The sequence below is a fragment of the Chelonia mydas genome, chromosome 7 (assembly GCF_015237465.2).
Source record: "Chelonia mydas isolate rCheMyd1 chromosome 7, rCheMyd1.pri.v2, whole genome shotgun sequence".
Lineage (NCBI taxonomy): Eukaryota > Metazoa > Chordata > Testudines > Cheloniidae > Chelonia > Chelonia mydas.
The window spans coordinates 101,223,353-101,239,646 of NC_057853.1; the positions used below are offsets into that span (position 1 = coordinate 101,223,353).

The following is a 16,294-nucleotide window of genomic DNA, read 5'->3' on the forward strand; positions in this document are numbered from 1 at the left end:
CGTGTGACTAACTGCAGGGAGGATTTCTTTTCATCCACAGGCAAACAGCCCAGTAGGAACGGGCACCTCTGAATGTCCCCTTAATCAAATTCCCCTATTTCAACCAGGTTACCATGAACGATATCACTCTCCTGAGGATAACCGAGAGAGATAAAGAACGGATGTTGCTTGAATGCCAGCAAACACCAGGACCATACGCTGCCAGGCTTTGTCATGCAATGATACCAGATTACTTGCTACTAGCATGACGTGGTAAAGTGTCCTACCATGCAGGACGGAATAAGGCTGCTCTCCCCAGAAACCTTCTGCAAAGGTTTTTAGAGTACCTCCAGGAGAGCTTCATGGAGATGCCTCTGGAGGATTTCTGCTCCATCCCCAGACACGTTAACAGACTTTTCCAGTAGCAGTACTGGCCACGAATGCATCCCAAGTCCTCAGGGCTACTTAATCATTAAAAAATACTTGCTTTTATAACATGTATTATATTTTAAAAGGTACACTCACCAGAGGTCCCTTCTCTGGCTTCGTTGGGTTGGGAGGGTATTTCAGTCAAGGTGATAAAAAGATCCTGGCTGTCGGGGAGAACGGTGTGCTTGCTGTGTGCTCTCCCCAAGCTCCTCCTCATCCTCATCTTCCCCATCTGTAAAATCCTCAGCCATGGCAGAGAGTACCCCATCATCAGAGACCACGGACAGGGGGTGGGGTAGTGGTGGTGGACCCCCCTAGAATTGCATGCAGCTCAGCGTAGAAGCAGCATGTCTGGGGCTCTGTCCTGGAGCATCCATTTGATTCTTTGGTTTTCTGGTATGCTTGTCTGAGCTCCTTAAGTTTCACCCGGCACTGTGTTGCGTCCCTGATGTAGCCTCTGTCCCTCATGGCCTCTGAGATTTTTTGAAATGTTTTGGCATTTCGTCTTTTGGAATGTAGTTCTGATAGCACGGATTCCTCTCCCCATACAGCGATCAGATCCTGTACCTCCCGTTTGGTCCATGCTGGAGCTCTTTTTCATTTCTGGGACTGCATGGTCACCTGTGCTGATGAGCTCACCTGGCGAAACAGGAAATGAGATTCTAAAGTTCCCGGGGCTTTTCCTGTACACGTGGCTAGTGCATCTGAGTTCAGAGTGCTGTCCAGAGCGGTCACAATGGTGCACTGTGGGACAGCTCCCAGAGGCCAATACCTTCGAATTGCATCCACACTACCCCAAATTTGACCCGGCGATGTCAATTTCAGTGCTAATCCCCTCACTGGGGAGGAGTACAGAAATCAGTTTTAAGAGCCCTTTATGTCGAAAAAATGGCTTTGTTGTGTGGACGGGTGCAGGGTTAATTCGGATTTAAGGCTGCTAAATCCGACATAAACTCTTAGTGTAGACCAGGCCTAAGATGCCATATGCTGCTTTCTTTACAAGCTGCCTTGGTTTTGAATCTTGTACTTCAAATTCATCTGAGACAGACTGAACTCCAGGAGGCTGGGCTCTTAACTTTTTCCATGTCATGGGAAGCACTGTGCACACGTGGAACACTTAACAAACAATATAGCTTGGTTTACTGAAAAGTATTTTATTTCAAATTTTTTATAGTCTTTCCCTCTCGCTGAATTCTGAAATGCTCAATCCAAAAAGAACCAGAATTCTGTTCTTTCACTGACCCTGATTCAGAATTCCTTTGTCAATCACAAACAAACTGCAAACAGGAATGGGCAACACTTTCCTCATCAGAATATATTTATATTGTATTGAATATACACATTTTATTTATTTAAAAAAATATAGAAATAAAATGTGTGTATTCCATACAAGGAAACTAAGCATAGATCCTGCTTGTTAAAATGCACTATAACACTTCTGGCCCCAAACAAATCAATGGCAAAATTTTATTTTCAAAACTCCACTTGTCACAGTTCATTGTGGTGAACAGGCAGGATATTGAAATATACAAGACTCCTGTCTGAGTGCATTAGAGTAGGATTCTTGTGCATTTCAGTATCCATTCTGCCTACAAATCAGGCTCACATTACTTTTGTTTTAATCACCCCAAACACTCATGTTTGCCTTATTTAATCATACTGAAGTCTGTGGGACTAATTGTATAAGGTGAGGAGGGTTTGGTCTGAGACCAAGGCAGAGAGTCAGTGCATGAGCATGAGCATGTATAAAACTGAAACTTGAGAGTTAAGAATTGTCCTGGCTTTAGTATAGAGCCATCTAGCAGAGAACCAAAATTTGAATATTAGCCATGTTACAGCACTGTGATCTGAGGAACAAATAGACTTTCCAGAATCAGGACAGTAGGGTGAACAAAAGTTATTGTTAAAGTTGTTTTTAAAAAAAAAAAAAAAAAAAGTAATTAATCGGAAGGTTAAAAAAATTAATGAATTGGGCGGTTAAAAAAAATGTATCGGCTGATTAATCATGCTGTTAAACAATAATAGAATACCATTTATTTAAATATTTTGGGATGTTTTCTATATTTTTCAAATATATTGATTTCAATTACAACACAGAATACAAAGTGTACAGTGCTCACTTTATATTTATTTGTGATTACAAATATTTGCACTCTAAAAAAACAAAAAAAGTATTTTTCAATTCACTTCATAAAAATACTGTAGTGCAATCTCTTTATCATGAAAGCGCAATTTACAAATTGAAGTTTTTTTTGTTCCATAACTGCACTCAAAAACAAAACAATGTAAAACTTTAGAACCTACAAGTCCACTCAGTCCTACTTCTTGTTCAGCCAATCGCTAAGACAAACAAGTTTGTTTACATATATGGGAAATAATGCTGCCTGCTTCTTGTTTACAAGGTCACCTGAAAGTGAAAACAGGCGTTCTCATGGCACTGTTGTAGCTGGAGTCGCAAGATATTTACGTGCCAGATGCAGTAAAGATTTGAATGTCCCTTCGTGCTTCAACCACCATTCCAAAGGACAGGCGTCCATGCTGATGCTCTATAATGATTCAAAGTAGTGTAGACCGATGCATGTTCATTTTCATCATCATGAATCAGAAGCTACCAGCAGAAGTTTGATTTTCCTTTTTGGTGGTTTGAGTTCTGTAGTTTCCTCATTGGAGTGTTGCTCTTTTAAGACTTCTGAAAGCATGCACCACGCCTCGTCCCTCTCAGATTTTGGAAAGCACTTCAGATTCTTAAACCTTGGGTTGAGTGCTGCAGCTATCTTTAGAAATCTCACATCGGTACCTTCTTTGCGTTTTGTCAAATCTGCAGTGAAAGTGTTCTTAAAATGAACAACATGCTGGGTCATCATCCAAGACTGCTATAACATGAAATACATGGCAGAATGCAGGTATAAAACAGAGCAGGAGACATACAGTTTCTCCCCCCAGAAGTTCAGTCACAAATTTAATTAAAGCATTATTTTTTTTAACGAGCGTCACCAGCATGGAAGCATGTCCTCTGGAGTGGTGGCCGAAGCATAAAGGGACTGTACTGTAGTACTTGTATGAGGTGAATAGAAATATACTATTTCTTTTATCATTTTTACAGTACAAATATTTGTAATAAAAATAATATAAAGTGAACATGGTACACTGTGTTGTAATTGAAATCAATATGTTTGAAAATGTAGAAAAACATCCAAAAATATTTAATATCAATTGGTATTCTATTGTTTAACAGTGCGATTAAAACTGCAATTAATTGCAATTATTTCTTTTGAGTTAATTGCGTGAATTAACTGCGATTAATCGACAGCCCTAATTTTTTGGCATGTGTTAACTTCGAAAAAGTCTCATGCAATCTAGTGCAAGAGAGATCATTTTGTAATTTAATGACATGATACAAGAACTGAAAAGTTATATAGCTATTACACCAATATATAAACCATATGTGTTAGAAAGACAAGTTCAGTTTTGAAATATTTGACTTAACTATGCTTTTCACTTTCAATCTGTGCCAAACATGTGCTTGAATGACTGATGGAGTCATATGGTTCCCTGAATAAAGCACTTTATTGTGCACAGTCTTAGAGCCTTCCAACTGTTGTATTACAGAAGCTGGGAGATTAAGATGATCCAATGTCTTAGGGGGCATGTTCCACAATGAACATTTTATTTTTGTGTAAGGATATTTCCACCCCTCTTTTAAACTGTCACTGGTTTGTTCAGCTGGCTTGTCAGTGACACTGACCACAGTGACCTTCAGCTTAGAAGAATAGCATACTTTAAAGCTTTCATTCCCACGTTCATGTTAATTTTTTTAACATATATTTTCCACAAAATTTAGGGGACTGTTTTGGGAGCTGTTCTCTTTTGCAGACTATTTCATTAACAAAAGTTAAATTTAGGAAGAGCAAGTGGTGACATGAAATAGTTCTTAGAATTAGAAAACTGAAATATTGAAGGGTACGTTTTTAATGCTGCTTAGTTAAAGGGATCAGTAAGACTTAAACTCCTATTTCTCATCTGAGCAGTCGAATCTCATGAAACTGAGCAGTGTGAAAGATCAAGTGGACATGCTACAAAACCATACGCAGCTTAGTTCAAAGTTGGCAGACCTGTCAACTTAGAGAGAGGATCTTTTTTGATTAGAAGCAGAAGGAACAGAAAATTAAATTCAGAAGTGCACGGAGTCCATCTCTCTACTGCTTGTCCTCAGGCTCATCAAAGGCGTTTGACTTTTTTTTCCCTCTTCTTCAAAATTTTATACAAAAGTAGTTATTTTGCAGGGGGAAGGAAAGAGTTGTTTGTTTGACAACTTACAGAATTGTTTCTCAGAAGGCATTGGTGCTTAAATGCCTTGGGGAATGGGTGAGAGAATTTTACAAGTTAATACAATTCTGTGTGTAGTAGATAGGATTATTTTTAATGTGTCTGAGTACTGTTAGTAGGGTAATGGGAAGTACCTCAGCAGACTGGTAGGTCTCTATTGTTTGAGCCAGGTAAACAGTGTGCGTTTGGGCTGGTGGTTAGAACAAAATACTAGATGAGTTGTAATCCAAGCCAAACTACCAATCATTTGACTCTTACTTGTGCCTCTGAAACCGGCCAAGACAAATATGCGCAAGAATTCTTACAATACAGTACAACAAAATAGTGTCCAGTGGATCCTCTCTCTCAGAGCCTTTGAAGCTGATCTGTGAAATACTCTTCATATCTGTCATGGTGACCTTTTGATTCTTGTTTCAAGACACAGTGAAATTTTTATGTATATACACTTAATGCACTCTATGACTTAGGGATATTTTACAAATGGCACAACATTTTACTAAGCATAGTGCTAATAGTAATGTTGTGATCACAAATCCTGGTGCCGAGTCCTTTCTTATGAACCATGGACTGTGTTCTACCTTAATATCAGGAAAGCATAAAATCTACACAGCCAATATGAAAAGGCTGAGTCATCTTCTCAAGCACAAAAACCATAAGGGCCTTATTCTGATCTCACCAGAGTAAACTGTGCAATTCCATTGAAGTCAGTGAAGTTATAAGCAGTGCAAGTGAGATCAGAATCAGGCTCTTAATTATCAAAGGGTGACTCTATTTTGAAAGGTGACTGTATAAAAATGGCTCCTCTTTACTAATCAGAACTTCTTCCCTTGTGTATTCAGGATCATATCTGCTCACTTCTGTGATTAAAATAACATTTTACTAGTTTCTACACTTGTCAGCCCTGGAGAGCCAATAGGATAGGGAACATAACTGGAGACCAAGCCAGACATGTAGAGCAGGCTGGGCTGAGTTGTGAAGGGCCATGAAGGTGAGGGCAAGAAATTTAAAATTTCTTCTGATGGTCAAGGGGAATCCAGTGAAGCAATTTAAACTGTGGGAGGAGTGACAAGGTGTAACTGATAGACAAGGACATGGTTTTGTTTGTAACATTTTGAAGTATTGGAGGAGAGTGAACTTGGTATCTGGGAGGCAAGAGAGAAAGAGGTGCAGTAGTCAAGTGGGAGATGACATGGAGGGTGGACGAGTGTTTTACCTTTGAGGGTGGAAAGGAATATTGTGGAAAAAGTAGCAACAATATTCATGCATGTGTGAGACGAGGAAGAGGTCAAAGATGATGCTGTGTTAGTGAGCCTAAGAGACAAGGAGGATGGTGGTGACAGGGATTGGGAATAAAAGTAAGTTGCATTTTGGTCATATTGCGCATGCGCTGACAGTGGCTGTCCAAGGTAATACCTGTTAGAGAGGTGTGGCTCTGAGTGCAGAAGAACAGGGCAGGCTCAGAGAGGTAGACTTTTATCTCTATGTTGACAGCTCACTATAGTAGAAACCATGGGAGCAGGTGAAGTCTCCAAGGAGTAAGATGTAGAGTGGGGAAAAGGAAGAAGCAGGGAGAGAACCCTGTATTACTTTTATGGAGAAAGGAGAGGGAAGAGGAGGAAAAGCTACCAAAGGAAGCAGTAAAAGAGGTAAGAGAAGTAGAGAGAGAGAGAGAGAAAACAGTGAGGGGACTGGATTACAGAAGCGAAAGGAAAACAAGGTGTTCTAAAAGCATATGTGATCAACAGCACTTCAGTAGAATGTGAAAGAAGTAGAGGACTTGAGACTTAGCCCTGGTCCGCACTCCATAGTTAGGTGGACATAAGGCAGCTTATGTCGACCTAACTGTTTCGGTGTACACACCACAGCCTTGCTCCCGCCAGTGTAAGTGCCCTACTACACTGTTATAATAACTCTGCCTCCACAAGAGGCATAGGGCTTATGTCGGTATAGTTAAGGTGACGCAGTGTCCATGTAGACACTGTGTTACTTACATGGGTTGTTGGCTGTCATTCATATCAATTTCATGGCTCCATGCTGGAGTCCTTACCAGGGCTCTATTACATCAGTGCATACTACATTTGTGAATTTTTTCCACATTCTAATCACCTTGCTCAGATCTGTATGCGAAGGCTGGATTTGGCTGTGAAAAATTCTGGGATAGAATCATTCATATAAAGTTATGTAAAAATAACCTGTGTTGGAGTCTATAAAATACTATAGGCCTGATCTTCATGACCCATCCACCAGTTTAACTCCACTGATGTTGGGAGAGAAGAATACAGTCCTTTTGTCTAGAACTGTTACAGGTTCTGGTTTTGTGTTGGCTGGATTAAGTTCTGGAGTGTATTGTTTTCTACCTTTACTGGAAATACCTTGCCTGATGCATCCTAGCACTGCAACTTAGCCTTTTTCACAGCTGCCTCACATTGGTGGCTCATAAGCATCCTGTGATCTACCCATAAACCCAAGTCTTTCTCCTCCTCTGTCACATAAATCCCCAGCTTACACCAAAAATTCTTGTTGTTAGTCCCGAAGTGCGTGACTTTGCAGTTCTAAATTTCATCCTGTTTCTATTACTCCAGTTTTCAAGGTCCTCCAGATCTTCTTGTATGATATTGCGGTCCTCCTCTGTATTGGCTATACATCCCAATTTTGTGTCATTCTCAAATTTTATTAGCAGAGTCGCACTTTTTATGCCAAGGAATGAAAATGAAATGAGACTGTTCCCAAGAAAGATCCCTTAGGAATTCCACTAGTAATCTCTCTCCAGCCGAACAGTTCACCTTTCAGTATGACCAGTTGTAGTCTCCCCTTTAACCAGTTCCTTATCCACCTTTCAGTTCTCCTATTAATCCCCATCTTTTCCAATTTAGCTAATAATTTCCCATGTGAAACTATATGAAATGACTCACTGAAATCCAGATAGATTAGATCTACTGCATTTCCTTTGTCTAAAAAAATCAGGTATCTTCTCAAAGAAGGAGAGATTAAGTCTGGTACAATCTACCTTTTATAAAACCATGTTGTTTTTTTACCCATAATTACTGTTTACCTCTATGTCCTTAACTACTTTCCCTTTCAAAATTTGTTTCAAGACCTTGCATACAATTGAGGTCAAACTAACAAGCCTGTAGTTTTGTGGATCACCCTTTTTCCCTTTCTTAAAAATAGGAACCGTATTGGCAATTCTCCAGTCATAGGGTATAGTAATATAAACCCCAAGTTTATAGATTTATTAAAGATTCTCCCTATTAAGCTTGCAATTTAATGTGCCAGTTCCTTTAATATTCTTGGCTGGAGATGATCTGGGCCCCCCCGTTTTAGTCCCATTAAGCTGTTTGAGTTTCCACCTCTGCTGTGGTAATTTCTACTTCCATATCCTCCTCGTTCTACTTAGCCACCCTGGTATCATCCCATGTTGAGCCATGCCTAGATTCTCTTTAATCTTCACCCCATCCTCTGTGTTTAGCGGTCTCCTGAGTCTCATTCCAGTGCCTTAATCATAAAATCATTTTCCCGCACTTGAGTGGAGTTAACTTCTGTTTTAACCTGACAACATGGCAGTAAAACCAGGCTCAATATGTGTGGGTTGAGAAGGCAATTAACAGATTAAGGAGAAAAGCAGGTAAATCCATAAAAACCAGACACGTCTCATGAAATTTTTTTCTATTCAAGCTGGCTAATGACTTTTGTTACCCTTATATACAGATTCTCTAATTAGTCCACTCATGGCGAAATCAGCACCAAATGTTAATTGAGCTCAAATTGATTTAGTTGGTGCTGGTCCCGCTTTGAGCAGTGGATTGGACTAGATGACCTCCTGAGGTCTCTTCCAACCCAAATATTCTATGATTCTGTGATTCAAATACACATTGGGCCGCCTTTTCCCTTTAGGAGGAAAATCATGGCTCATTGCCTTTATTTCACATACCCTGGAGAGAGCCCTTGCAGTGGAATCAGGGGGGTTCTACTGTGGAAGAATGTAGGCAGGATTCTGGGGTCCAATACTGGTGGGCCTCATTCTATGTGGTGAGGATTCCCTGATGTTCATTACTATGGTGGAGGCTGAGGGAGGAGAACTGCTTCAGCCATCTAATGCTTCCACCAATTAGCTCTGCTTCACCACCAGCATATCTGTCCAGTGTCCAGCTCAGCGACTCAGGCTGGACACTGATATGGGATTGCTTGGCTGTGTCTGAGGGCGAAATAGGGTCCACCGTTCCAAGCTATCCTGTATTTCTGTGTTCCTTTTCCTTCTGTTCATTGACTCTAGACACCCTTTCTTTCAGGCTTCTTTTGACTGCTTGACTTCTGTTTGCATTCCCCCTTTTTAATTGGATTGTTATGGACTCTATTTTAATTTCTTACTATTTACTTATCTCTCCACCAGACCCCCTACTATATATCTATATCCCTTTATTCAGAATAGGCACCATAGCTCCTTTTCATATCCACACCTTTTCTCATCATATTAATACCTCCCCTCTCTCTACTTTCTTCATTAGCTCCTTTTTTTGTCTCTCCAGGTCATACTTTAAAGCATTGCAGTCAAAGTCTCATTTTAACTCTTTCTCTTTTTAGCCTGCAGCCTACTTAACTTTTATTTCCTGGAGTGTTTACATTTTTTGTCAGTTATACACTGCTGTACCACTGAGCAATGAGTGGGTATGTAGATTTGTAGTAAAAGCATTGCATTGACAGGTGTACTCTGTTTTGTACAATATTTCAAGAATAGGAACTACTTGTGAGGGACAAAGATAGCTGTTTCTCTTCCTTCACCTGTATGCAGCTGTGTAAAGGATAGACCAAAGTTTAGAGACTTTGCAAAGTACAGAGAAATGATACTGCAGCTGGAGGTGCTCCATATCCTAAAGAGGGGGCATGGCTGGGTGGTGTGAGGCAGGAGTGTAATAAGAACCTTGACTTTCTTCCCTCCCTCCCCACCCCCCATGCCACTTGGGAACCATCCCATCCTATATAAATTAAGATTTATTTTTAGCACCAATCCAGAGCCTGTTACAGGGATTTTTAGAGCTGTTCTCTTTGACAAGCATAATACCATTAGTATTTTTGGATAGAAAAATGCCCAGTAAATTATGTTACATGCAGATGGCTTTTTTATTTTTTGACACTGTAATATGAACCTAAGTAATCTGACTGTGTAGGTAGAGCATTAACTCAGTTAGGGCTTATGTTCTCTCTCTCTCAGATATTTTCTTCACTGATGTGCATCCTGGACATGTAGGGATTCTAAATACTTTGTAACTTGCTTGCGTGTCTAGATAGAGAGTTTGAGACCGCTAAGATAAGTGAGTATTAAGGCTTTTGGTGAACAAATTTCATATTAACTTGTTAAGTGGAGCACAACTGCAGATTTCCACATGGAGAAGGATAAGATGGGGTAGATTAAAAGGTATTTGGGGAATAATAAAAAGTCTAGGATTAAAATTGCTAAACCCTTTATGCACAATAAACTTGGAGGCTTCAGTAACCTAAAACTGTATCATTATGTCTGTGCAATGACTCAAATGCTCAAACTATGAGGACCAACTGACTCAGCCAAAGAAATGGAAAGAACATAAGAGGAAATCTGTGATCATCATCTATCTTTTAGGAACTAATATTATGTAACAAGCATAGTAGGAAGCTTAAATTACCCAAGAGAAATCGGGGATCTGGTTACACAGAAGAGAAACCCTATCTACATTTTTATGTACACGGTAGGTCTGATCATGCGAACATGCAGCTGAAGGGCAATGATCCATCTCCCTGTTAACTTCTTACCTTGAATATGGAATAATAATCCTGATAAAATCTGAGCTATACTAGCTCATCCTCTTTCACGTCCCTCTTTAAGGCTCCCCTTAGCCATGAGGTCTGCAGAACCCAATCTGTTGATTGTGGCTAGACAGACCAGCTATTTCACTTGCCCTTCTTTCCTTCTCCTACCCCAAATTTAAAGACACAAAAAATAAGTACAATGTAAGTAACTAACAAAACAGGGTCAATTCTTTACCAGGTTCATTGCTCCTCATGTTGTATCTCCATGTCCTGCCCTTTGTCTGTGTCTTTAGACTGTAAGCCTTTAAGGGTAGGGATTGTCTCTTTTCTGTGTTTGTACGACATCCAGCACAACAGGGCCTCAAAACTGATCAGGAGCTTTGAACGCTACCGTAATACAAATATTTACTATAACTACTACCTCTGTGTCATATTAAATAGAGGCTACTGTTATTAATTAATTACTCTACTTTGCAGTATGGAGTGGGGGTGCAAATATTATGGTATGGCACCAGGGCTACACATCTCGTTTTAAGATTGAGGGGTTTCAACTGCTCATGAGCTACTGTTGCTCTTGTTCTGCTACCTCGAGCCACTGAGTCCTTCTTTTCACTCTCCCATCCAGCCTCTATTTTCATTGCATTTTTTACAGACGTGCAAAGTTTGCTGAAAAGTAGAAATAGCCTTAACAGCCAGAGGGTTCTGTCTCCTGTTCTCTTAGAATTCTATGAGGATTTTGCCATTGATTTCAATGGAAAGAAGCATCTGCCTGTTATGTTTTAATATTTCATTCTTCCTTGAACTTACTGTGTTTTGAAATATTCTGCCAAGTCACCTTAATAAGGATTATGTTGTCAGATCCTATTTCCTACTAACACAAAACTTTTTTTTCCTATCCCAGGAGAGAATGTGGCCAGTAAATTGGAATCCTCCAGGCAACAGATGTCAAAGACCCAGTCAGAACATTATGAGATAATAATTCCCTACATTTTGAATGGAGAACAATGGAAACCAATAAATGGCATTGATTCAAAGGTTAGTTTTCATTTTTCTAACTATTATAGTACAACATTGTGCAACAACTGAAAGACTTTACATGAAATCAAATGACTATATACGTCACCAATAAAATGTCTGCCAGCTAGACATGATTATTTGCCTGATTTGAATGAAATCTTAAAAAAAAAAAAAAAAAAAAAAGTGAGATCTTTGAGTGGTTAAAATGAACATTTGCCTCAATTCAAAGTGACATTTTATTTTTGATAGAAAAAAGTTAAATTTCAAGAAACCTCTCTCAGAATACTGTAGCTAACATTAATTGCTTGAAATCTATTGACAAGTTTTGACAAACATTTGTGGGTTTTTTGTTCTTCAGATAGGAATCTGGGAAAGAAAGCACAGGGATAACTTTGGAAGGGAAGGAGTTTGAAAGGTCGGTTAGGGAAATGGAAGATTTTAGGAAGGTTAGGGAAGATATTTTTGTAAAAGGCAAGACTGGGCTTAGTGAAAAGTCAGTGTATGCAACTGACTATATGCTACTTTTACGCACCCGCTCCCTTACAAATCCTGAGACCATTTACCCCTGGAGTAACTTAGAACATATATGTAGGTACTCTGTGACAAGGACTGCTCCCTGTTGCTTACCGTAATGTTGCTTGTTAGAGCTAGCTCAAGACATTGCGTATCGCCCATAGAGAAATTTCCACCTAGTCATGCTGCTCAAGGAGCAGCTAAGGGAAGGAATTCTGACCTGAGTCACAGTTGCTCCCTGCTTTCCTGCCTTGCTTCAGGGGGGAAATCTGCAACTGGCTATAACCAGTTATATTGCTTCCCCCTTAGCGGTGGCTCAGATCTGGTGGTCAGCACTGTAGAGGATGGTGGAGCCAAGCACTACCCATTCCCAGCCCCACCCACATTTCACCCCCCTACATGGTGGAGGAGGACCAGCCCCACTGAGCTTTCTCTCCCCTCTCATGCACACATTGATGATGTTGGTGGACTACACAAAGGAGTAAGAGGACATTTTTATGCCCCCTTAGTCTTCTGCATGAGCATACAGATCAAGTGCCCAACTTGCTCCCTAACTTTTGTATGCAAATTTTTGTTTTGTTCCAGTTCACTTTTTGAATTATTCCAAAAGTCATGTATGAAAAATAATGTGTAAAATGAAACAGAAGCTTAGCGCACACAAAAAGCAGAGTTGTCTTGTAATTTAAAAACCTTTTACAGCGAAATGGTATTAAATTACCTTAAGAGTTCTCCTTTTGAGGGATACTGCTTTTGAGTTGTGCTAACTAGCAACTGACAGAAGTGGCTGTGAAGAGATTTTAAAGCAATGGACGAGACTTCTTTTAAAAAAAATTCATATTTAAATTTTGCTTCCTTTTTTTTTACCCCCTAAATTGGAAAGAAAGAATAGTCGTATCGTTTTTGAATTTGAATGTCGGTCCTGACAAGACTGATGATGTTGTGAATCTATAAAAACATGTGAAATATTATGAGAGAGAACTGGGATGGCTTTGTCCTAAATGTATGTGCAAGTCTATTTTTAGAACATTTAATTGGAAACAGACGTTCTCCTTGTAGAATACTTTAGGCTGCTGTAGTTTTCTGAAAGGGTTACAATTGAGTACCTTTTATGTAAGTAATGATAATGATTTATATCATTAATTTGTTTCCCAGATTTGCTTGCAGTTTAAGATGAACATTAGAAAAGATTTGTGGTTTGGTAGACAGATCCATTTGCTGTGTCAGCACTTCTTAAAAATATTTCTCTTCCATGGAAACTGTTATAAATTAAATACATAAGTGCAGATCAAGCTGTGGGAAGAACAACAATGTTATGCTGGTTGAGGGAGAAAAATTATGAATAGCTTTTCATGTTATTGATCAAAAGCAGGAAAGTTAAACAATGTGTTGGAAGTTAAATAAGATCCTTTGTTCTTTACCTCTTTTGAAAATGTGCCACCATTTTTGTTTTGTTTTACTGTATATGCTAAGTGAGAGGTAACCAGGGGAGTTACACTGTTGTAGAAAATATAGAAAGGTAAACAATTCAGTCATTGCATGTGTGTAATGCTGATGTATTAGTTACTTGGGTACATACTTCAAAATAGATAATTACACTCCACTCTATTCACCCAAGCAGTAATCTACTTTGATCTCAAAAACTTTAAGGTAGGTTGATCCTGCTTATCACTTGTATGGGAGACCATCGAATTAAACACGCAGAATTGTGTTGGTCGTTCAGTAGATCACAGTAGCTCTGCCCCCTCAAGGAAGATTCTCTTCTCAATTATTCCAGTGTTTGGTGGAGCTACGCCTGATTTACATTGGAGTATCTGAGATCAAAATCTGGTCCTGAATTAATACTGAAGCAGTGTCTCATGCAAGGGTCCACCCATGCAGAATAACCAGCAGAACTGGGGCAATAGTGCCCAGTCTTGCTTAACTGAAATCAGTTACTCTGTCACTGATGGTAGTAGGATTGGGACTCAAACTCTCAGCAACCAGAATTGTTAACCTTCTTAATTGCAGCCTATTTTTTATAGACATAACTGACGCATGAACTTTCAAGGATACTTAACAATATGGGAAGTTCAGAGAGAAATTACCAGCCATTTTCAAGCAAGAGGGGATTAAAAAAAGTGGTAGGGGAAAAAACCAAAATTTCAAATCAGGATAATTTGAAATGACCTATAATTCAAAATTAATCCAGTGATTTTTTTTTCAAACTGTGCAGAAACAAAGAAGAATTTTTATAATGGAAGTTGGAACATTACTATGGAAACGGTACTGCTTCTCTGTAAAATATGTGTGTATGTGTATATATATTAAACATACATATCCACACCCACAAGCTAACTTATCACTTTATATTTAAAAAAATAACCTAGGCATCTTTGACATAAGTTATAGAGAGACGTATATCTGTGATTGTGAATATACAACTCTATATTTGTGATTGTTAGAGAGCCCCAATGTTGTTTGCAGTATTGTTGTAGCTGTGTTGATCACAAGATATTAGAGAGACAAGGTGGGTGAGGTAATATCTTTTATTGGACCAACTTCTGAAGTTAGTCCAATAAAAGATATTACCTCACCCACTTTGTCTCTCTAAAGATTCACAAGGCATTTTTGGTAAGAGTAGAGTTGTTAGCCCCAGTGTTCTGTCTAACCTCCAGTTTGGATGTTTAATTATGCCCAACTAAATTCCTTTCTTAGTTTCAAGTAGATATAGTATTTAATTTCTTGTGCTGCCCTAGGACCCAGTCCTGCAAACACTTTACTCCCAGGAGTAGTGTCTACTATTGTGAGTAATCCAGTTGTTTCCAGTGGAACTACTTATGAGTAAGGTTATTCATGTGTGTGCTTGCAGAATCAGGCTCCTAAACAGTTGTGTGGCATTGCTGTGTGCTTTTAAGCAGCTGCCACATTACACTGAGATATGGCTGCTTTTTAGTGTTTAGTGAAATTATTCCTAAATATGTGTGCATTAAAGAAGGTGCTGATAGTGGTATTATATTTTAAGGCTGAATTCCAGCTTCCATTCTAACTCCCCATTTTTACTTGTTCAAAACTTTCCCTAACAAATCCATTTTAGTGCTGACATTTTCCATGCTTGGTCTCAACCCAAGGTGTTAGCAAAATCATTTCAGGCGCTTTTGTTATTCAAGTGAAGAAAAAAATACTCTCTCCCCAGTTGCTCCAGGCTGAATTTTTTCTTCAAATCTGTTTTGAGTCTTAAAAATCAAGCCAATTTTGATGAAAGTTGGGCCAATAACTTTATAGTGCACAGTAGGACTTTTAAAATAAGAACGTTAAGGGACCATCTGCTTGGCCTCAACCTTCAGTCCTATACCTGGGGTAATAACACCCTACCGATTAAGTATGTAGGCCGGATCACTCAATCACAGGGAACTGAGAAAATCAGGTAATTATGCCTGAGTTAAAAATGGCTCTAATTGGAGCTGGGGCCGGGGCCAGAGCAAGGGTCAGGAGCCTGCCAAGCCTATCAGTACCACAGGGGAGAGAATTGCCAGGCCATCGACAGGCTAGTTTACTAGCTCTGCTGCTGAAGCAAGTGGATCATGTAAATCTCCAAAGCCAGTAAGGTGCAAGTGGGTGGTGGGAAGGAAAAAGCCCTAACTAGTGGGAACAGAATGAATGTAAAGAAGGCAAAGTGCATGAACAGGCAGTATTGTGAGTGGTTCTTCATGGTTTTGTTTGTATGGGTGGTCCACATCAGGATGTGCATACACCGGGCTTCTGGATCAGAGATTTTTTTTTTTTTTTTTGTCAGCAGTGTCCATGGGTCTATACCTGTGCCCAATGCATCCTCCGACTCTGGAATGAGGGTATAGAGCAGTGATTCTCAACCTGCGGCCCATGGGTCGCTTACGGCCCAATCAGTACACAGCTGCTGCCCATGTGACAATCTCAGGGCTATACAGGTAGTATTGGATGCGGCTGACACAATGGTAAATAGGTTGAGAACCACTGGTCTAGAGGGAGGGGCGGACCCCTCCCTCTGCAGCTCAAGACAGAGTATTGTGGTGTCTGCGAGTTAGCTACACAGCTTACTTTGTTTTATTCTTTTATTTACTAGTATTCCTTTTTGTTTAGTTTTATTGCTTTTTGTTTTTTAGCAGAAGCTTGTGCTTTTAGGAGCTTTCCCCCCTCCCCACCCCTTTTCTGTGCCTCCTTGCCCTTGGTCCCTGTTTTGTTTGCAGCCTTTCCTGCACAGGTTATGCCAAAATCCCTGGGTTTAACAGCAGGT

The 16,294-nt window shown here is 39.7% G+C and overlaps 1 protein-coding gene across 1 annotated transcript in view; it reads left to right on the top strand.

The window, feature by feature from the left end:
* Positions 1 to 16,294, top strand: part of ADAM12 (ADAM metallopeptidase domain 12) — a 341,603-nt gene that overhangs the window by 19,831 nt on the left and 305,478 nt on the right. Inside the window, exon 2 of the mRNA XM_007053046.4 lies at positions 11,417 to 11,550. Coding sequence (XP_007053108.2) covers positions 11,417 to 11,550 — 134 coding nt within the window. The remainder of the gene's footprint in view (positions 1 to 11,416; positions 11,551 to 16,294) is intronic.